Source organism: Tachyglossus aculeatus, chromosome 5, assembly GCF_015852505.1.
Source record: "Tachyglossus aculeatus isolate mTacAcu1 chromosome 5, mTacAcu1.pri, whole genome shotgun sequence".
Classification (NCBI taxonomy): domain Eukaryota; kingdom Metazoa; phylum Chordata; class Mammalia; order Monotremata; family Tachyglossidae; genus Tachyglossus; species Tachyglossus aculeatus.
The window spans coordinates 32330810-32353051 of NC_052070.1; the positions used below are offsets into that span (position 1 = coordinate 32330810).

Here is a 22242-nt window from a genome sequence, read left to right on the forward strand (position 1 = left end):
AGAGTACAGTGCAACAAAATTGGCAGACATGTTCCCTGCTCAGGATGAGCTTACAGCCAAGAGGGGGAGATGGCCATTAAAATGAATAATTTAAAATACATAACTTAAAGATGCACACACAAGTGGTGGGGGGTTGGGACGACTATCAAACGTCCAAAGGTCACAGATCCAAAGTGCATAAACGATGCAGAGGGGAGAATGAGCCGGGGAGGCGAGGGCTTAAGTGGGGAAGGCCTCTTGGAGAATATGTGACTTTAGTAATGCTTTGAAGGTGGAGAGAGCAGTGGTCTGGTGTATATGGAGAAGGGAAAGGGGTCGGTGGCGAGATAGACGAGATTGGGGCAAAGTGAGTAAATATCAGAGCGGAGTGTGCCGAACCGATTCGGCAGTAGTCATTCACCCCTCACATCCAAGCTGTCACCAAAACCTGCCAGTCTCAGCTCTGCAACATTGCCAAGATCTGCCCTTTCCTCTCCATCCAAACCGCTACCCTGCTCGTTCAAGCTCTCATCCTATCCTGTCTGGACTACTGCATCAGCCTTCTCTCTGATCTCCCATCCTCATGTCTCTCCCCATTTCAATCCATACTTCATGCTGCTGCCCAGACTGTCTTTGTCCAGAAACGCTCTGGGCATTTTACTCCCCTCCTCAAAAATCTCCAGTGGCTACCAATCAATCTGCGCATCAGGCAGAAACTCCTCATCCTCGGCTTCAAGGCTGTCCATCACCTCGCCCCCCCCCACCTCACTTCCCTTCTCTCCTTCTCCAGCCCAGCCCACACCCTCCGCTCCTCTGCCACTAATCTCCTCACCGTGCCTCCTTCTCGCCATCGACCCCCGGCCCACGTCATCCCCCTGGCCTGGAATGCCCTCCCTCTACCCATCTGCCAAGCTAGCTCTCTTCCTCCCTTCAAGGCCCTACTGAGAGCTCACCTCCTCCAGGATGCCTTCCCAGACTGAGCCCCCTCCTTCCTCTCCCCCTCGTCCCCCTCTCCATTCCCGTCTTACCTCCTTCCCTTCCCCACAGCACCTGTATATATGTATATATGTTTGTACATATTTATTAGTACAGTGCTCTGCACACAGTAAGTGCTCAATAAATATGATTGATTGATTGATTGATTGATAGTAGGAAATTAGTGACGTGAGGAAGGCTGGGGAAAGGTGATTATGGGCTTTGAAGCCAACGGTCAGGAGTTTCTGTTTGATCCGGTGGTGGATGGGTAACCATTGGAGGTTCTCGTGATTTATTACTCTATTTATTTTACTTGTACATATTTACTATTCTATTTATTTTGTTAATGATGTGCGTTTAGCTTTAATTCTATTTGTTCTGACGCTTGACACCTGTCCACATGCTTTGTTTTGTTGTCTGTCTCCCCCTTGTAGACTGTGAGCCCGTTGTTGAGTACGGATCGGCTCTATATGTTGCCAACTTCTACTTCCCAAGCGCTTAGTATAGTGCTCCGCACACAGTAAGCGCTCAGTAAATATGACTGAATGAATGAATGAGGAGTGGGGAGATATGGACTGGACGTTACTACTGATAAATGATCCGTGCAGCAGAGTGAAGTATGGACTGAAGTGGAGAGAGACAGGAGGCCGGGAGGTCAGCGAGGAGGCAGATGCCGTAGTCAAGGTGGGACGGGATAAGTGCTTCCATCAGCCTGGTAGCAGTTTGGATGAAGAGGAAAGGGCAGAGTTTAGCAATGTTGTGAAGGTGGAACCGACAGGGTTTGGTGACAGTAAGTTTGGAGAGAAATGGTAGGAGGGAGACAGGGTGATAACTAGAGGGAGCCCTGGGGTCAGGGAGTCTTTTTAAGGATAGGGGAGGCATAATCAGGTTTGAAAGCAGTGGTGAAGAAGTCATTAGAAAGTGACTAGTTGGAGATGGCAGTCAAGAGGGAAAAGGGGTGAGGGCGAGTGTTTTAAAGAGCTATGATGGGATGGGATCAGAAGCACAGGTGGAGGGGGTAGATTTAGATTGATGCATCAGGCAGAAACTCCTCACCCTGGGCTTCAAGGCTGTCCATCACCTCGCCCCCTCCTACCTCACCTCCCTTCTCTCCTTCTCCAGCCCAGCCTGCACCCTCCGCCCCTAATCTCCTCACCGTGCCCCATTCTCGCCTGTCCCGCCATCGACCCCAGGCCCACGTCATCCCCCGGGCCTGGAATGCCCTCCCTCTGCCCATCCGCCAAGCTAGCTCTCTTCCTCCCTTCAAGGCCCTACTGAGAGCTCACCTCCTCCAGGAGGCCTTCCCAGACTGAGCCCCCTCCTTCCTCTCTCCCTCCTCCCCCTCTCCATCGCCCCGCCTTACCTCCTTCCCTTCCCCACAGCACCTGTATATATGTATATATGTTTGTACATATTTATTACTCTATTTATTTATTTATTTTACTTGTACATATCTATTCTATTTATTTTTATTTTGTTAATATGTTTGGTTTTGTTGTCTGTCTCCCCCTTCTAGACTGTGAGCCCACTGTTGGGTAGGGACCATCTCTGTATGTTGCCAACTTGTACTTCCCAAGCGCTTAGTACAGTGCTCTGCACACAGTAAGCGCTCAATAAATACGATTGATTGATTGATTGAATGATTTAGAAAGGAGGCTAGAGAGTTACTGCAGGGAATACAGGGAGAGTCAAAGAGGGTGGAAGGAGAGGATGGGATTGGAGAGGAACAAGAGAGATTTTAGGGAGATCAAGCCTGATGGCTTCAATTTTGTTGATGGAGTAAGTGGCCAGGTCATTTGGGGGAAAAGATGGTGGACCTGGGGGACAGGAGATTTGAGAAGGGAGTTAAATATAATATCTGGAGGGAGAAGTGGGTATGGGGGTGAATTAAGAAGATGTATTGTTGTCGGACACTAGAGAGGGCCAAACTGAAGCAGATAATAATGAATTTAAGGCGGACAAGGTCAGAGAGATGCCTAAATTTCCTCCAACAGCACTCTGCAGCTCAGGCACAGGTGCGGACTGGAGGAAGCGTATTGTGGAGGTGATCCAGGGTTGCGGGTTATTAGTACGAGACCGACAGAGGGACAGGGGAGTAAGGGACTGCAATCCAGTGGAGACGTGGGTGATGAGTGTGCCAATTTGTGTGTCAGAAAAGTGGCGGAGGTAGGATTAGAACCCAGGTCCTTCTGACTCCCGGCCGTGTGTGAATTTGGGCAAGTCAATGAATCACTCCCTGCCTCAGTTTCCCCACCGGCATAATGGGGATAAAATGCCTTCTATGCTATAAGCTGTTTGTGGGCAGAAAACACGTCAACCAACTCTGTTGTACCGTACTCTCTCAAGTGCTCAGTACAGTGCTCTGCATGCAGTAAGTGCTCAATAAATACCATCCACTGATTGATACCTACTTTCCCTTTCTCACGGGGCTGCTGAGGACAAAAATGACAAAGGTAACATGAAAGCATTTGGGAACAAAAAGTAGTATATTTTTAAAGAAGATATTATTCTTAGGCTTCTAGAACGTCTGGCACCAAATTAGGGGCAGATTAATTCAAACGCATTTATTGAGCGCTTACCATGTGCAGAGCACTGTACTAAGAGCTTGGGAAGTACAAGTCGGCAACATATAGAGACGGTCCCTACCCGACAACGGGCTCACAGTCTAGAAGATGTCCTGCTAGTGCCATCCCAGGACAATGTGCCAAAGGAAGAGATCAATAATAATAATAAAAATGATAATAATAATAATAATGATGGCATTTATTAAGCACTTACTATGTGCAAAGCACTGTTCTAAGCACTGGGGAGGTTACAAGGTGATCAGGTTGTCCCACGGGGGGCTCACAGTCTTAATCCCCATTTTTACAGATGAGGGAACTGAGGCACAGAGAAGTAAAGTGACTTGCCCAAAGTCACACAGCTGACAATTGGCGGAGCTGGGATTTGAACCCATGACCTCTGACTCCAGAGCCCGTGCTCTTTCCACTGAGCCACGCTGCTTCTCAATCAATGCACGGCATTTATTGAGACTTACCGGTTACAGAACAGTGGACCGTATTTTTGGGAAAGTATCATCCAGTGCTTAGAACAGTGCTTGACACACAGTAAACACTTAAATACCATAATAAAAATAACACAGTATCTCTGTTATACAGTACTTTCCCAAGCACTTAGTTCAATACTCCACACAGAGTAAGTGCTCAATAAATATGACTGATCGACACTGCCAGTCTCTGCACCTTATGTAGCACCCTGAATGAGGTCTGGGCAATGGGGAATTGCAGAGGATGTGCAGAAACAAGCCATAGCGCTCCTGGAAACAAAACTGCAGGGTCTCTCTGCTATCCTAATATGACCTTCCCATAATTGGGATATGGCACAGCTAACATCATCACAGGTTCCAAGGCAGGAAGCCAGGGAAATGTGGGAAAATGACAAATCGGTTAAAACAGATCCTAAATTGGGGATTATTTAGGTATCCCAAAAGCAGCATGGCCTAGTGGAAAAAGCCCAGGACTGAGTTCATTCATTCATTCAATCATATTTATTGAGCGCTTACTGTGTGCAGAGCACTGTACTAAGCGCTTGGGAAGTACAAATCGGCAACATATGGGGATGGTCCCTACCCAACAACGGGCTCACAGTCAAGAAGGGGGAGACAGACAACAAAACACGTAGTTCTAATCCCAGGTCCACCTGCCAAGCTGTGTGACCCTGAGCATGCCAATTAACTTCTCTGTGCCTCCTTTTCCTCATCTGCAAAATGGGAATTTAATACCCACTCTATATTTCCCCCTCAGACTGTGAGCTCTGTATGGGACAGTCACGGTGTCCAATCTGACTAACCTGTCCTTGCCTGGTTCTCCTGCCATCTGTCTGGATACATAGCAAATTCCAGGATTATTATTACTAAGTAGCAAATAAAACGCACTGGCAATTGCTGCTGCAATTGATCGGTATTGAGAACAGCAAATGCACTGTGCACAGAGGGGCTCCTACCACCCCAGAGACGAACTCAGTGGAGGCAGATGAATTTTTGTCATAGGAAAGAAAGTAAATCAATCAATGAAGCAGTATTGAACACTTTCTATGTGCAGAGCGTGGTACTAAGTGCTTGGGAGAGTACAACGGAATTAGCAAACACATTCCCTGCCCATAATGAGCTTACAGTCTAGAGGGGGAGACAGACATAACTACAAATAAATTATTAGATATACCTTAAAGACTAGAATAAAGGATTAAAAGTCTGTGGTATAAGCAGTGCTGCAGAGAGAGAAACATTCATTGTGTAACACTGGCTAGGGAATCTGTCCCTAGATAAGACATCACATAATCCCAGTAAATGTACCACTAATGAAACTTGAAAAGGCAACAAATATGACCTCCCTCCGGCCAAATTCAAGGTTGGGGTGAACAAAGTTCCATGCACATGATGTCATAACAATGAAAGGGATCTTTGCTTGCTCAGCTCAAACATTCTGCACTGCCACACATGCACAGACATACACATGCACAGATGACTACACTGTTTTTGGTCAGATTGTCTGCGGTGGCGGAGACAAAAATGAAGGTTAAAGGAGTTCACAGAGGGGGCGGATACCACCAAGACACCATGCATTGAAATAACTGAAAAAGCTGGAACTGGGTGCTTCTCTTCAGTCAGTTCTGCTGTCTGTTCAGCGAGAGACCAGTGATTGGGCTGAGCCAACTGGGCAACTGAAAAGATGAATTTATTCCCTCCCTCTCTCTCTCCCTTTCCTCCAAGGGCCTGTGCAAAGACAGTGTATGGAGGAGGGCAGTGATATAAGGAAAGGACCTGAAGTCAATCAATTGTCTTCAGTGGTGGGGCAGGGGGATGAGGAGTACTGTGTCAGACATGTTAAATTTGAAGTGTCAGTAGGGCATAGTAATAATAATAACAATGATGATGATATTTGTTAAGCGCTTACTACATGCCAAACACTGTCCTGGGCACGGGGGTAGATACAAGGTAATCAGGTTGTACCGTGTGGGGCTCACAGTCTTAATCCCCATTTTACAGATGAGGTAACTAAGGCACAGAGAAGTTAAGTGACTTGCCCAAGGGCATCCAAGTAGAGACGTCGTGGAGGCAGGAGGAAACGCGAGACCGCAGAGAAGCGGAGAGATCAGGGCTGGAGAGGTAGATTTGGGAATCATCCACATTGGCTGAAGCCATTGGAGTGAATCAGGTTGCCAAGGGGGTGGATGGAGAATAGAAGGGGGCCCAGAACTGATCCTTGAGGGACCCCCACAGTTAAAGGGTGAAAGGAGAAACCTGTGGAAAAGACTGAGTAAGGGAGGTAAAAAAGAAAGGAAGAGAAGCAGGAGAGGGCAGCCTCAGGGAAACCAAGGCTGGATAATGTTTCCAGGCGAAGGTGATGGCACGCAGTGTCCAAGGCAGCTGAAAGGTCAAGGAGGATTAGGATGGAGTAGAGGCCACTGGATTTGGCAAGGAGGTCACCGGTGATCTCAAAAAGGGTAGTTTCTATGGAATGAAGGGGGAAGAAACCAGATCGGAGGGGGTCAAAGATGGGAATTGGAGGAGAGGAAGCGGATGCACCTTGGGTTTGGAGAGGGATGGAAGGAGGATGATATGGGGATAACTGGAGGGAGCCACGGGGTCAAGGGAGGTTTGACAACAAGGCCAAAGGATGACTCCATCTTGTATTATTTGACTCTGGGAGCAACAAGGCCAAAGGATGATTTACAGGAGAAACTGTATTATCTTTCTGAGGAGTTTTGAGGAGAGAAACCACATTGTTTTGCAGAGGGCTTAAGGAGGGGCTAAATCGATCTGCTAGTCAGGAAAGGAACTGCCTGATGAGGCTATGCCCACGTGGCAATAAGCTGGAGAGGGTTTGCTGAATGGAAGACAAATTTGACCCTGAACTTGAGCCCAGCCGGGCCTGACAGCAACAGCAAGGCCGAGAAGAGGGCGGCCCAGCGGCCCCCCCGGCGGCCCAAGCGAAGGAGGCTACTGCTTGGACCCCGAGAGGCCCCCTCCATCCCCGTCTACTCGGGGAAGGTGGGGCGTTGGGGGGGACCCCTGCCCTGCCCTGCCCTTCATTCTTTGGGCTGTATTTGTAGTGAAATGTGTACCAAATGTGGGAACCTAAAGTAAATCATTGCCATCTTGTAATTCCCAAGCGCTTAGTACAGTGTGGTAAGCACTCAGTAAATACCGTTGATGATGCAGGAACCGTTTATACTGTTTATATAACTGTTTATACAACTGTTTATATATACTGTTTATATAACCGTTTATATTGGAGGTCGTACCTCGTTCTCGCCTGTCCCAACATCGGCCCACATCATCCCCCGGGCCTGGACTGTGAGCCCACTGTTGGGTAGGGACTGTCTCTATATGTTGCCAATTTGTACTTCCCAAGCGCTTAGTACAGTGCTCTGCACATAGTAAGCGCTCAATAAATACGATTGATGATGATGATGATGACAGCAAGCAATCCTGAGCAGCCCCCCTGCTGCAACCTTCCCCCCAGGATAATGGATGAAAAAGGGGGAAGAACTGGCCCTTTCTGCCCAGAGGGAACCAGCTGAGCCATGCACTAAGACACCTATGGCTGCCGTGGCCAGGCACCTAGGACTTGAATGAGGACAGGACGAGCTGCGGGTAGTCCGGCTCCTTGAAACTCCTCCAATGTGGGATCATTTTCACCAAGACTTGGGGAAAATCAGTTGGATTGGTAACTGTAGGTCTTGGGGGGGATGGGGCGGGGTGGCGGTGGGGAGAGAGAGAGAGAGTGTGAGTGTTTGTGTGCATACACATATGCAACTAACCCTAAATTAACTAAATTAGTGGAAAGAGCACGGGCTTGGGAGTCAGAGGACGTGGGTTCTAATCCCGCCTCCACCACCTGTCTGCTATGTGACCTTGGGTAAGTCTCAACTTCTCCATGCCTGTTACCTCATCTGTAAAATGGGGATTAAAAGTGTGAGCCCCCAAGCGAGACAACCTGATTACCTTGTATCTACCCCAGTGCTTAGAACAGTGCCCGGCACAAAGTAAGCGCTTAACAAATACCAAACAGAAAACAAAACCCTTTTTAGTAAAACAAGGCTTTCCGCTTTAACAGTGGTGTTTGGTTTGACTTTTTGGAACGTGTCATTTGAGCGCCCGAATTAAAAAGGGAGTCAAACCCCCAGTTAGAGGCTCATAGGTCTAGCACCTGATACTGTTGGGGAGCCATTCCCGGGTGAGGCTCATGACAGTGACCTCATCTGTAAAATGGGGATTGAGATTGGGAGCCCCACATGGGACTGTGTCCAACTCAATTTGCTTGTATCCACCCCAGCGCTTAGTACAGTGTTTGGCATATAGTAATAATAATAATAATAATAATAATGGCATTTATTAAGCACTTACTATGTGCAATGCACTGTTCTAAACGCTGGGGAGGTTACAAGGTGATCAGTCTTCATCCCCACTTTACAGATGAGGTAACTGAGGCATAGGGAAGTTAAGTGACTTGCCCAAAGTCACACAGCTGACAAGTGGCGGAGCCGGGATTTGAACTCATGACCTCTGACTCAAAAGCCTGTGCTCCTTCCACAGAGCCACGCTGTTTCTCTAGAGATGGTGGGGGAAGGGGGATTGGGAATGGGCTCCTTGTCATTGTTTTTTTTTTTTAATGGAATTTGTTATACACTTACGATGTGCAGGCACTGTACTAAGCGCTGAGGTAAAAACAAGCTAATTGGGTTGGACACAGTCCCTGTCCCACATGGGGCTCACAGTCATAAATCCCCATTTTCCAAATGAGGTAACTGAGGTCCAGAGAAGTGAAGTGACCCACCCAAGGTCCCAGAGCAGACAATTGGCAGAGCCGGGGTGAGATAAGCAAATTGGCTTAATGGATAGAGCCGAGGCCTAGGAGTCAGAAGGACCTGGGTTTTAATCCTGGCTCTGCCACTTGTCTGCTGTGTGACCTTAGGAGAGTCACTTAACTTCTCTGGGCCTCAGTTACCTCATCTGCAAAATGGGGATTGAGACTGTGCGCCCCATGAGTGACAGGGACTGTGTCCAACCTGATTAATTTGTATCTAAACAGTGCTTAGAACAGTACTTAGCACATAGTAAGCCCTTAACAAGTACCATAATAATAATTATTAACCCAGGTTCTAAGCTGTTCATTCAGTTACAACAATCAGTCAATCAATCGCATTTATTGAGCGCTTACTGTGTGCAGAGCACTGTACTAAGCACTTGAGAAGTACAAGCTGGCAACATTTAGAGACAGTCCCTACCCAACAGTGGGCTCACAGTCTAAAAGGGGGAGACAGAGAACAAAACCAAACATACAAACAAAATAAAATAAATAGAATAAATAGAATAGATATGTAACAGTAACAGTTCAGTTACTGAGTGCTTACTGTGTGCAGAGCACTGTACTAAGCACTTGGGAGAGTAAAATACAACAATAAACTGGCAAATTCCTTGCCCACAATGAGCTTACAGTGTAGAAGACTGCTCAATCCATCCGGTCTCTTGGGTGGTTATGCCTTTCCCACTTTATCAATTTTATAAGTCTGCTCAATAAACTGACACCACCAGAAAACAGGGCTTGGAGAGCTTAAAGCATTTGTCAAAATTGCATTTAGAAGGTGCTATCCCCATCCAAAAATCATCTTCACCCATAGAGCTCTCAAGCTCAAGTGAACACTGCTCTCCCTTTGGCCCCCAGTCCAAGGAGAGGGCAGCCATCTTGAGGGTGGGCTCACAGTCTTAATCCCCATTTTCCAGATGAGGTAACTGAGGCTCAGAGAAGTTAAGCTACTTGCTCAAGGTCACACAGCAGACATGTGGCGGAGCTGGAATTCAAACTCCTGACCTCTGACTCCAAAGCCTGTGCTCTTTCCACTGAGCCAAGCTGCTTCTCTAGTTCTCTTGTATTGTACTCGCCCAAGAGCTTAGTACAGTGCTCTGCACACAGTAAGCACCGCCACACTCATTATGGGCAGGGAACCCCTAATGACCCCAAGCACCCATCTCAGGGCCCCTGACTTCCACTAGTGAGAGAGCAGGCTGGACGTCTCGGAGAGGTGGGAGTTTTCTTTTACTTGACTTATACCAGCAGGGGAGAATTCCCTTTTGCTCCAATAAAGTGGATCACTTAAATATCATCATTATTATACAAATAATGCCCATGAGAAAATACCAATCTTCTACAGACACTATTGGCCCACAACTTTAGAATGCATTCCTATATAACCTCCCCAATTTGGATCATATGGAGAGAGGGAGGGGGGAAATGGAAAGTCCAGTCTACTGTACAAGGATGATTTTTAATGGGCAGGGAATGTGTCTGCCAACTCTGTTGTACTGTACTCTCCCAGTGGTCTGCACACAGTAAGTGCTCAATAAATACCACTGATTGATTAATAGGGCTGTGGGCCTGGATTCAAGGCAGTGTGGTCTAGTGGAAAGAGCATGGACCCAAGAGTCAGAGACCTGGGTTCTAGTCCCAGCTCTGCCCCAAGATCAATCAATCGTATTTATTGAGTGCTTAATGCGTACAGAGCACTGTACTAAGTGCTTGGGAAGTACAAGTTGGCAACATATAGGGACAGTCCCAACCCAACAGTGGGCTCACAGTCTAAAAGATGGCTATGTGGCCTTAGGCAAGTCACTTAACCTCCCTCTCTGGGCCTCGGTTTCTTCATGGGTACATGGGAACATTAACCTGCTTCCCCCTACCTCAGATGGAGGTTGTGAAGATAAAATAAGATACGTGATGTGGACATGCTTTGGAAAAATAAAAGCGTGAGCCAAAAAACAAGATGATATTATTATTATTTAGCTCTTTGCTTTGGACTTAATCTGTTTGATCATACTAATCCAGTCTCTGGTTGTCTCTAAGTCCCCGTCAAGCCGTTGGGAGTTTCAAATTTCTCTTCCACAGCTTTCCCCTGCAATTTCTGCTTATTTCCGTAAAGTTTAACCAAAGCTTTGCCACAAGGTAGGTCCAACATTTCCTTCTCTAGATCAAAGCCAAGTTTTCTTTGGCAGCCATAGAGAAAGTGAAAGGAGGTCAACTACACTAAACTCTGAATTAGCGGGCCTGAAATAAAGAGGATTTTACTGCACACAATTGTCATTTATATTTGAAGATGATCCTACTGACAGTGAACATTAACCATGTGTCCAAAGTAACTGCAGAGAGCAATACAAGGACTTCCAACATCATCATCAGTGGTATTTACTGAGTGCTTACTCTGTGCTTACAGTGACTTTCCCGTCACTGTAAACAGCACTACCATCCTTCCCGTCTCACAAGCCCGCAACCTTGGTGTCATCCTCGACTCTGCCCTCTCGTTCACCCCTCATATCCAATCCGTCACCAAAACCTGCCAGTATCACCTCCGCAACATCACCAAGATCCGCCCTTTCCTCTCCATCCAAACTGCTACCTTGCTGGTTCAATATCTCATCCTATCCCGACTGGATTACTGCATCAGCCTCCTCTCTGATCTCTCATCCTTCTATCTCTCCCCACTTCAGTCTATACTTCACGCTGCTGCCGGATCATCTTTGTGCAGAAACGCTCTGGGCATGTTACTCCCCTCCCCAAAACACTCCAGTGGCTACCAATCAACCTACACATCAGGCAAAAACTCCTCAACCTCAGCTACAAGGCTGTCCATCACCTTGCCCCCTCCTCCCTCACCTCCCTTCTCTCCTTCTCCAGCCCAGCCCACACCCTCCGCTCCTCTGCCACTAATCTCCTCACTGTGCCTTGTTCTCGCCTGTCCCGCCATCAACCCCCAGCCCACATCCTTCCCCTGGCCTGGAATTCCCTCCTTCCACACATCTGCCAAACTAGCCCTTTTCCTCCCTTCAAAGCCCTCCTGAGAGCTCACCTCCTCCAGGAGGCCTTCCCAGACTAAGCCCCCTTATTCCTCTACCCCTCCCCATCCCCCCACCCTACCTCCTCCCCGCCCCACACCACCTGTATATGTTTGTACAGATTTATTACTCTATTTTACTTGTACATATTTACTATTCTATTTATTTTGTCAATGATGTGAATCTAGCTTTACTTCTATTTATTCTGACGACTTGACACCTGTCCACATGTTTTGTTTTGTTCTCTGTCTCCCCCTTTTAGACTGTGAGCCCACTGTTGGGTAGGGACTGTCTCTATATGTTGCCAACTTGTACTTCCCAAGCGCTTAGTACAGTGCTCTGCACACAGTAAGCGCTCAATAAATATGATTGATGATGATGATGAATGAATGAATGAGTGCTAAGCACTGTACTAAGCATTTGGATGAGTACAAGATAGCAGCAGAGTTGATAGACACATTCCATGGGCACTTCCGGTCTGTCAGGGTAGCCCCACTCCACAGCGGGGCTGAGGGGTGGGCCGCCTGCCTTTATTCAGGGCAAGGGGAACAAAATAATAATAATAATAATAGCATTTATTAAGCGCTTACTATGTGCAAAGCACCGTTCTAAGCGCTGGGGAGGTTACAGGGTGATCAGGTTGTCCCACAGAGGGCTCACAGTCTTCATCCCCATTTTACAGATGAGGTCACAGAGGCCCAGAGAAGTGAAGTGTCTTGCCCAAAGTCACACAGCTAAGTGGCAGAGCTGGGATTTGAACCCGTGACCTCTGACTCCAAAGCCCGGGCTCTTTCCACTGAACCACACTGCTTCTCTAAGCTAGTGAGGAAGACTAGTGGGGAAGCTAGTGATGAGGGGAGGAGGCCACCCAAAAACGAACACACACAAACTCACTCTCTCTCCTTCCCCAGCAGGCCCCGTCCCCAATAATTGGGGTCCCAGATGGGATCCTCTCCTTCCTCTCCCCCTCCTCCCCCTCCCCATCCCCCCCCCCCCCGCCTTACCTCCTTCCCCTCCCCACAGCACCTGGATATATGTGTATACGTTTGTACATATTTATTACTCTATTTTATTTGTACATATTTATTCTATTTATTTTATTTTGTTAATACGTTTTATTTTGTTGTCTGTCTCCCCCTTCTAGACTGTGAGCCCGCTGTTGGGTAGGGACCGTCTCTATGTGTTGCCGACTTGTACTTTCCAAGCACTTAGTACAGTGCTCTGCACACAGTAAGCGCTCAATAAATACTATTGAATGAATGAATGAACCTGATTACCCTGTATCTCCTCCAGCACTTAAGTGCTTACTATGTGCCAAGTACTGTTCTAACATTATTATTATTATTATTACTAAGAGGGAGTCTTCACTGCCTGGATTATTTACCAAAAAAAAATTCAGTCCACATCTCCCCACTCCTCAAAAACCTCCAATGGCTGCCCACCCACCTCCTTACCAGAGGAACTTCTTACACTCACTTTAAAGCACTTACCATCATTTATCAACAAAAACATTCAGTCTGTGTCTCCCCACTCCTCAAGAACCTCCAGTGGTTATCCATACGCCTCCGCTTCACTCAGAAACTCCTTACCAAGGGCTTTGAAGCAGTCAATCACTCCTCACTGATCTCCTGGTCCAGCCCAGCCCGCACACTCCGCTCCTCTGGCACCAGTTTATTCACTGGGCCCCAATCTCTTCTATCTTGCCGCCAACCCTTTTCCCACGCCCTCCCACTAGCCTGGAACTCCCTCCCCCTCATCATCATCATCATCATCAATCGTATTTATTGAGCGCTTACTGTGTGCAGAGCACTGTACTAAGCGCTTGGAAAGTACAAATTGGCAACATATAGAGACAGTCCCTACCCAACAGTGGGCTCACAGTCTAAAAGGGGGAGACAGAGAACAAAACCAAACGTACTAACAAAATAAAATAAATAGAATAGATAGGTACAAGTAAAATAAATAAATAAATAAATAAATAGAGTAATAAATATGTACAAACATATATACATATATACAGGTGCTGTGGGGAAGGGAAAGAGGTAAGATGGGGGGATGGAGAAGGGGCGAGGGGGAGAGGAAGGAAGGGGCTCAGTCTGGGAAGGCCTCCTGGAGGAGGTGAGCTCTCAGCAGGGCCTTGAAGGGAGGAAGAGAGCTAGCTTGGCGGATGGACAGAGGGAGGCCATTCCAGGCCCGGGGGATGACGTGGGCCGGGGGTCAATGGCGGGACAGGCGAGAACGAGGTAAGGTGAGGAGATAAGCGGCGGAGGAGCGGAGGGTGCGGGCTGGGCTGGAGAAGGAGAGAAGGGGGGTGAGGTAGGAGGGGGCGAGGTGAGGGAGAGCCTTGAAGCCCAGGGTGAGGAGCTTGATGCGCAGATTGATTGGTAGCCACTGGAGATTTTTGAGGAGGGGGGTAATATGCCCAGAGCGTTTCTGGACAAAGATAATCTGGGTAGCAGCATGAAGATATGATATGAAGATAAGATATGGTCCCTCCATATAGGCCAGACCCCCACTCTCTCCACCTTCAAAGCATTACTAAGGTCACATCTCCTCCAAGAGGCCTTCCCCCGATTAAGCCCGCTTTCCCCCTGTTCTCTCTCCCTTCTGATTCATCTATGCACTTGGATCTGTAACCTTTGGGCATTTGATATTCGTCCCAGCCCCAGCCCCGCGGGACTTGTGCATGTATCTTTAAATTATATATTATAAATTACTTATTCACATTAATGCCTGTCTCCCGCTCTCAAACTTAAGCTCGTTATGGACAGAGAACATGTCTGCTAATTCTGTTGCATTGTACTCTCCGCTTAGTACAGAAGTCTGCACACACTAAGCACTCAATAAATACCATTGATTGATTGATTTAAAGCACTCAATCATCTCTTCCCCTCTCCTACAACCCAACCTGCACACTTATTTCTCTGTTCATTCATTCATTCATATTTATTGAGCGCTTACTGTGTGCAGAGCACTGTACTAAGCACTTGGGAAGTACAAATCGGCAACATATACAGATGGTTCCTCTACTTCCTTGTACCTTGATCTTGCCTAGCCCACGGCCGAACCCTTTCCCACATCCCTCCCCCTTCTTAATAATAATGATGGTATTTGTTAAGCGCTTGCCATGTGCCAAGCACTGGTCTAAGCGCTGGGGTAGATACAAGGTAATCTGGTTGTCCCATGTGGGGCTCACAGTCTTCATCCCCATTTTCCAAATGAGGTAACTGAGGCACACAGAAGTTAAGTGACTTATCCAAAGTCACACAGCTGACAAGCAGCAGAGCTGGGATTAGAACCTCTGACTCCCAAACCCATGCTCTTTCCACTAAGCCAAGACCACCACTCTCCCCACCTTCAAAGCTCTCCCCAAAATCACATCTCCTGTAGGAGGACTTCTATGATTAAGCCCTCCTTTCTCCTGTACTCTAAACACTTGTGACACACCCTGCCCTCAGCCCCACAGCATTTACGGATATATCCTCCCACTCTGAAATTTCCATGAAGAAGCAGTGTGGTCTAGTGGAAAGAGCACTGGCCTGGCAGAGGACCCAAGTTCTAATCCTGGCTCCACCACTTGTCTGCCGTGTGACCTTGGGTAAGTCACTGCACCTCAGTTTCCTCATCTGCAAAATGGGGATGAAATAACCGCTCGCTCTCCCCCGTACACTGTGAGCCCCACATGGCGGATTCTTACCCGAATATCTTGGATCTATCCCAGTGCTTAGAACAGTGTTTGATGCAGTAAGCGTTTAACAAATGCTTCATTTCCCCTACCTGTAATTTATTTTAGTTCTGTCTCCCTTCTATAAGGTAAGATCTTCGTGGGCAAGGATCCTGCCTCCCAACTCTATTACACTGTACTCTCCTCAGCACTTAGTTCGGTGGCCTGCTCCAAGTGAGCACTCAAGCAGGAAGCAGCTTAGACTTCAGTTCTAATCCCGGCTCTGCCACTTGTCTGCTGTGTGACCTTGGGCAAGTCCCTTCACTTCTATGGTCCTCAATTACCACATTTAAAAATAATAATAATAATGATGATGATGGTATTTGTTAAGCGCTTACTATGTGCAAAGCACTGTTCTAAGCACTGGGGGGATACAAGGTGATCAGGTTGTCCCACGTGGGGCTCACAGTCTTCATCCCCATCTTACAGATGAGGGAACTGAGGCCCAGAGAAGTGAAGTGGCTTGCCCAAAGTCACACAGCTGACAATTGGCAGAGCTGGGATTTGAACCCATGCCCTCTGACTCCAAAGCACGGGGATTAACAGTGTCAACCCAATGTGGGACACGGTTTTGTACCTACTCCAGCGCTTAGTACAGTGCCTGGCACAAAGTGAGCGCTAAACAAACACCACAAAATAAATAAATGCCTCTGATTGTCAGGAAGACAGGAGACCAGTGCCGGAGGTTGGGGTGGAGGGGAGCCCTTACCAGTCAAATCCACATATGCAAAAAAACAATTGTCATGCACTTCAACAGCAAGTTGTTTCTCCTGGGGTTTGGGGAACACGTTGAACTAGGAGCTTGCAAGAGTACAGTGAGAGTCGAAGATACACTTCCTCCTCCCAGGATCTTTTTGAATTCTTTATCCGCTGAAAATTTGGTTATGCAACTTTTATTATGAACACTCTACCATTCTGACAAAAGATGTGTGGGAACGCAGCTGACTGAATTACCGCCTCAATGGTAGGCAGAACAGAAATGATCAAATAAAGATTGTCTACCTGTAACCAAATCACTACACTTTGTTATTCTCTGGCACTCCACCAGCTGATGTGTGTACCACATTATGAAACAGAAGAATTTTCGGCCTTATAATAATAATGGCATTTATTAAGTGCTTACCAGATGCCAAGTATTGGGCTAGGCATGGGGTAAAGATAACTGTGGTATTTGGTATTTGTTAAGCACTTACTCTGTGCCAAGTAACTAGCACGGCCTAGTGGATAGACCAGGGGCCTGGGAATCAGAAGGACCTGAGTTCTAATCCCAGCTCCACCACTTATCTGCTGTGCGACTTTGGGTAAGTCGCTTCACTTCTCTGGGCCTCAGTTATCTCACTTGCAAAATGGGAACAACATTGTGTTGCTGAATTGTACTTTCCAAGCACTTACTACAGTGCTCTGCACACAGTAAATGCTCAATAAATACGACTCAATGAATTGTGAGCCCCATGTGCAAGACGGACTGAGTCCAACCTGATTAGCTTGTATCTACCCCAGAGCTCAGTACAGTGCTTGGCACTGAGCACGCCTATCCCGGCTTCCGCTCCCATGCTCTTTCCACTAGGATACACCATTCCCTGTCAACCTGTTGAGAATTTTTTTTTTAAGTCTACAATTTTTAGCGTATAGTCAATTCTCGACTTTCTGGATCAAACTTCAGCTCCCGCCAACGAGGAAATAAAAAGGTTTAGAAAACTGAAAAACGTCTCTCACAGTGTTGGCCGGTCAGGGCCACTGGCCCGCTAGCGGGGCCGAGGCACGCAGCCAGGCCGGCTCCTAAACCCCGTTCACCTCAACTCTCCTTGTCGAGTCCAGAAAGTTCTTGGCTAGGGCCCAGATGACCTGGGCCTGAATGCTCAGCATTTTGCTACGTGTTCCAAAGGGACCAAATAATCTTGAACAAAGGTTGGTGCACGTTAACCGAGACCCAGGTATGCTACTTTGCTCTTTCTCCTCCCCCTGGAAGCTTCCCAGGATTAATACAACTCACTCTCAACAAAACAACCCTCAACCTCTGAACTTTAACGGTCTCCTCCTTGCTCTTGTACATACACATTTTATTTCTATGCTTATCTGGACCCTCAATAAATGTGTTCAGCCGTTTCATCCTGAGGGGACTGTACTGCCTCCTTTTTCGCTTTATACTTGTTCTTCCAGCTTTCACTCCAACTCAATCACTTTTGTTTGTTTCCCCCATAGCGGTGCACGCTCCCTGAGTGCAGAAAATGTGCCTCTTGCTACTGAAGAACCCTCCCAAGCGCTTAGTCATCATCAATGGTATGTACAGTGCTTAGAACAGTGCTTTGCACATAGTAAGCACTTATTGCACGTAGAGCACCGTACTAAGGCGCTTAAGAGGATACAATACAAAAGAGATGGCAGACTCCTTCCCTGCCCACAATGAGCTGACAGTCTAGAGATGAGCCTGCAATCTAGAGTGCTTAGTACATGGCCTAATGCTCATTATCGATGGTATTTATTGAGTGCTTATTGTGTGCAGAGCACTAAGTACTTGGGAGAGTGGAAAAGAACAGAAGCAGCGTGGCTCAGTGGAAAGAGCACAGGTTTGGGAGTCAGAGGTCATAGGTTCTAATCCCGGCTCTGCCACTTGTCAGCTGTGTGACTTTGGGCAAGTCACTTAGCTTCTCTGTGCCCTAGTTACTTCATCTGTAAAATGGGGATTAAGACTGTGAGCCCCACGTGGGGATAACCTGAACACCTTGCATCCCCGCAGCGCTTAGAACAGTGCTTTGCAAACAGTAAGCGCTTAGCAAATACTATTTATTATTATTATTATTAACAGAGTAAGTAGAGCCTGCCCGCGGTGAGCTTACAGTCCAGAAGGAACGTGGCAGATCGGCCCTCCCACAGGAACCAGCAGCCCAGGCCTTGGGGAAATGGGCAGGGAGGTATCCCGGCCAGGGTAGAACCCCAACCAGGGCAAGGACCCCAAACCAGGGCTGGACCCGGGCCAGGGCAGGGTCACTGACCTGACCAGAGCAGGACACCGATCAGGGCAAGGGCCTCGGGCCAGGGCAGGGCCCTGACCAGGGCAAGGACTCCGGGCCGGGGCAGAGACCCCTACCAAGACAGGACCCCAGCAGGCCAGGGCAGGGCTCCTGACCAGGGCAAGGACTCCGGGCCGGGGCAGGGACCCCTACCAGGGCAGGACCCCAACAGGCCGGGGCAGGGCTCCTGGCCGGGGCCGGACCTTGACCAGGGAAAAGACCTTGACCAGGGTAAGGACCCGACCAGAGCAAGGACCTTGACCAGGGCAGGACCTCAAACAGGGCAAGGATCCCAGGTGAGGGCAGGGCTCCGACCGGGGCAGGACCCCGAGCAGGGAAAGAACACCAAGCCTGGGCAGTGACCCTGGGCCAGGACAGGATCACCGACCAGGGCAAGGACCTTGACCAGAACAAGAACCCGGGGCCAGGACACGACCACCGACCAGGGCAAGGACCTTGACCAGGGCGGGGACCCCGGGCCTGGGCAGGACTCCGACCAGGGCAGGGACCCTGGGCCAGGGCAGGACCCGGGCCAGGGCAGAACCACCAAAGAAGGCAGGGCCCCGACCAAGGCAGGGGCCCCGGGCCAGGTCAAGGACCCCGACCAAGGCAAGGACCACTGACCAGGGCAGGGGCCCCGGGCCTGGGTAGGGACCCTGGGCCAGGACAGGGCCCCTACCAGGGCAAAGACCTTGACCAGGGCAGGACCCCTGACCATGGCAGGGCCCCCGGCCCTGGGTAGGGACCCTGGGCAAGGACAGAACCCGGGCCAAGGCAAGGCCCCTACCAGGGCAAGGACCTTGACCAGGGCAGGATCCCTGACTGTGGCGGGGACTCCGGGCCTGGGTAGGGACCCTGGGCCAGGACAGAACCCGGGCCAGGGCAGGACCAACGACCAGGGCAAGGACTTTGACGAGGGCAGGACCCTGATCAGGGCAAGGACCCTGGGCCAGGGCAGGATCACCGCCCAGGGCAGGGCCCCCGGGCCTGGGCAGGACCCGAGCCAGGACAGGACCGCTACCAGGGCAAGGACTTGACCAGGGCAAGGACCCCTGGGCAGGGACCCCAGGCCTGGGCAGGACCCCAACCAGGGCAGGGACCCTGGGCCAGGGCCCGGCAGAACACGGGCCAGAACAGGCCCACCCACCCGGGCAGGTCCCCTACCAAGGCAGGACCACCGACAGGGGCAGGGCCCCGATCAGGGCAAGGACCTTGGCCAGGGCAGGGCCCCGATTGGGGCAAGGCCCCCGGGCCAGGGCAGGCCCATGGACCAGGACAGGCCTTGTCGGGGCCCCGAGCTCGGGCGTGGGTCTCATTCATTAATCAATCAATCAATCGTATTTATTGAGCGCTTACTGTGTGCACAGCACTATACTAAGCGCTTGAGAAGTACAAGATGGCAACATATAGAGACAGTCCCTACCCAACAGTGGGCTCACAGTCTAAAAGGGGGAGACAGAGAACAAAACCAAACATACTAACAAAATAAAATAAATAGAATAGATAGGTACAAGTAAAATAAATAAATAAATAAATAGAGTAATAAATATGTGCAGACATATATACAGGTGCTGGGGGGAAGGGAAGGAGGTAAGATGGGGGGTATGGAGAGGGGGACGAGAGGGAGAGTGAATGAATGATTGAATTCATTCATTCAATCGTATTTATTGAGCGATTACTGTGCGCAGAGCACCGTACTAAGCGCTTGGGAGGTACAAGTTAGCAACATACAGAACACAGAGAAGCATTGTGGCTCAGTGGGAAAGAGCCCGGGCTTTGGAGTCAGAGATCATGGGTTCAAATCCCGGCTCCACCACTTGTCAGCTGTGTGACTTTGGGCAAGTCAGTTAACTTCTCTGGGCCTCAGTTCCCTCATCTGTAAAATGGGGATGAAGACGGTGAGCCCCACGTGGGACAACCTCATCACCTTGGATCCTCCCAGCGCTTAGAACAGTGCTTTGCACATAGGAAGCGCTTAATAAATGCCACCATCATTATTATTATTCTACAGAGACGGTCCCTGCCCAACAGCGGGCTCACAGTCTGGAGTGGGGGGGGGGGGAGAGACAATAAAACAAAACATATTCACAAAATGAAATAAATAGGTACCGACATATATACAGGTCTCACCTCCTCCAGGAACTTGGTGATGTCGTAGACCTTGTAGTGCAGGAGGAGCCAGGTGCTCTTGCTGTGGTTGTGCTTCTGGATCTCCTCCAGCCGGTAGTACTGCACCGGCGCGCCGGGACCGTCCTGCTGGCCGCTGTCGCCGCTGCTGCTCGCACCCGGCGCCGAGGACATGGTGGCTCGGACACCGAGGAGGAGAAGGAGGAGGAAGAGCAAGCACGGAGGACTGGCAGGAGGCGGCGGCCGCCGGCGCTCCGCTGGGCTCCACTCTCCGTCCGAGCCCCCGGGCGCAGGGCGGGGAAGTGGGCGGGGCCTAGAGGGATCGCAGCCCTCCCATTGGTCGCCCCGACTGATACTCGCAACTTGTCGGGGCCGGCCTCGAGCGCCGGCCTCCCATTGGCTGAGGGCGGAAACATTCGGCCAATCGGCGGGCGCGGCGGGGGGGGCGGACGGGCTCGGCCGATGGTGCGCACGGCACCGGGGAGGAGCCGGAGGGGGCGGGGCCTCGCTCCCATTCGTTCATTCATGAATGAGGAATCCCCCTCCTCATTCATTCATTCATTCATTCATTCAGTCGTATTTATTGAGCGCTTACGGCGCGCAGAGCACTGTACTAAGCGCTTGGGAAGTACAAGTTGGCAACATACAGAGACAGTCCCTGCCCAACAGCGGGCTCGCAGTCTAGAAGCAGAGAAACAGCGTGGCTCTGTGGAAAGAGCACCGGCTTTGGAGTCAGAGGTCATGGGTTCAAATCATCATCATCAATCGTATTTATTGAGCGCTTACTATGTGCAGAGCACTGTACTAAGCGCTTGGGAAGTACAAATTGGCAACATATAGAGACAGTTCAAATCCCAGCTCCGCCAATCGTCAGCTGTGTGACTTTGGGTAGGTCACTTTGCTTCTCTGGGCCTCAGTTCCCTCATCTGTAAAATGGGGATGAAGACTGTGAGCCCCCCGTGGGACAACCTGATCACCTTGTAACCTCCCCGGCGCTTAGAACGGTGCTTTGCACATAGTAAGCGCTTAATAAATGCCATCATCATTATTATTATTATTAGAAGGAGGAGACAGAGAACAAAACCAAACATATTAACAAAATAAATAGAATAAATATGTACAAATAAAATAGAGTAATAAATACATACAAACATATATACATATATACAGGTGCTATGGGGAAGGGAAGGAGGTAAGGCGGGGGGGTGGAGAGGGGGAAGAGGGGGAGAGGAAGGAGGCGGCACAGTGTGGGAAGGCCTCCTGGAGGAGGTGAGCTCTCAGTAGGGCCTTGAAGGGAGGAAGAGAGCTAGCTTGGCGGATGGGCAGAGGGAGGGCATTCCAGGCCTGGGGGAGGATGTGGGCCGGGGTGCTCTGCACATAGTAAGTGCTCAATAAATACGATTGATTGATTGATTGATTGACAGGCGAGAACGAGGCCTAGTGAGATTAGCGGCAGAGGAGCGGAGGGTGCAGGCTGGGCTGTAGAAGGAGAGAAGGGAGGTGAGGTAGGAGGGGGCGAGGGGATGGACAGCCTTGAG

The 22242-nt window shown here is 49.4% G+C and overlaps 1 protein-coding gene across 1 annotated transcript in view; it reads right to left on the minus strand.

Annotated features, from left to right (window-relative positions):
* Positions 1 to 21015, minus strand: part of LOC119928360 (cytochrome b5) — a 60463-nt gene extending 39448 nt beyond the window's left edge. Inside the window, exon 1 of the mRNA XM_038746546.1 lies at positions 20708 to 21015. Within this exon, the coding sequence (XP_038602474.1) occupies positions 20708 to 20878 (171 nt within the window). The 5' untranslated portion in view covers positions 20879 to 21015. The remainder of the gene's footprint in view (positions 1 to 20707) is intronic.
* Between the last annotated feature and the right edge of the window lie 1227 nt (positions 21016 to 22242).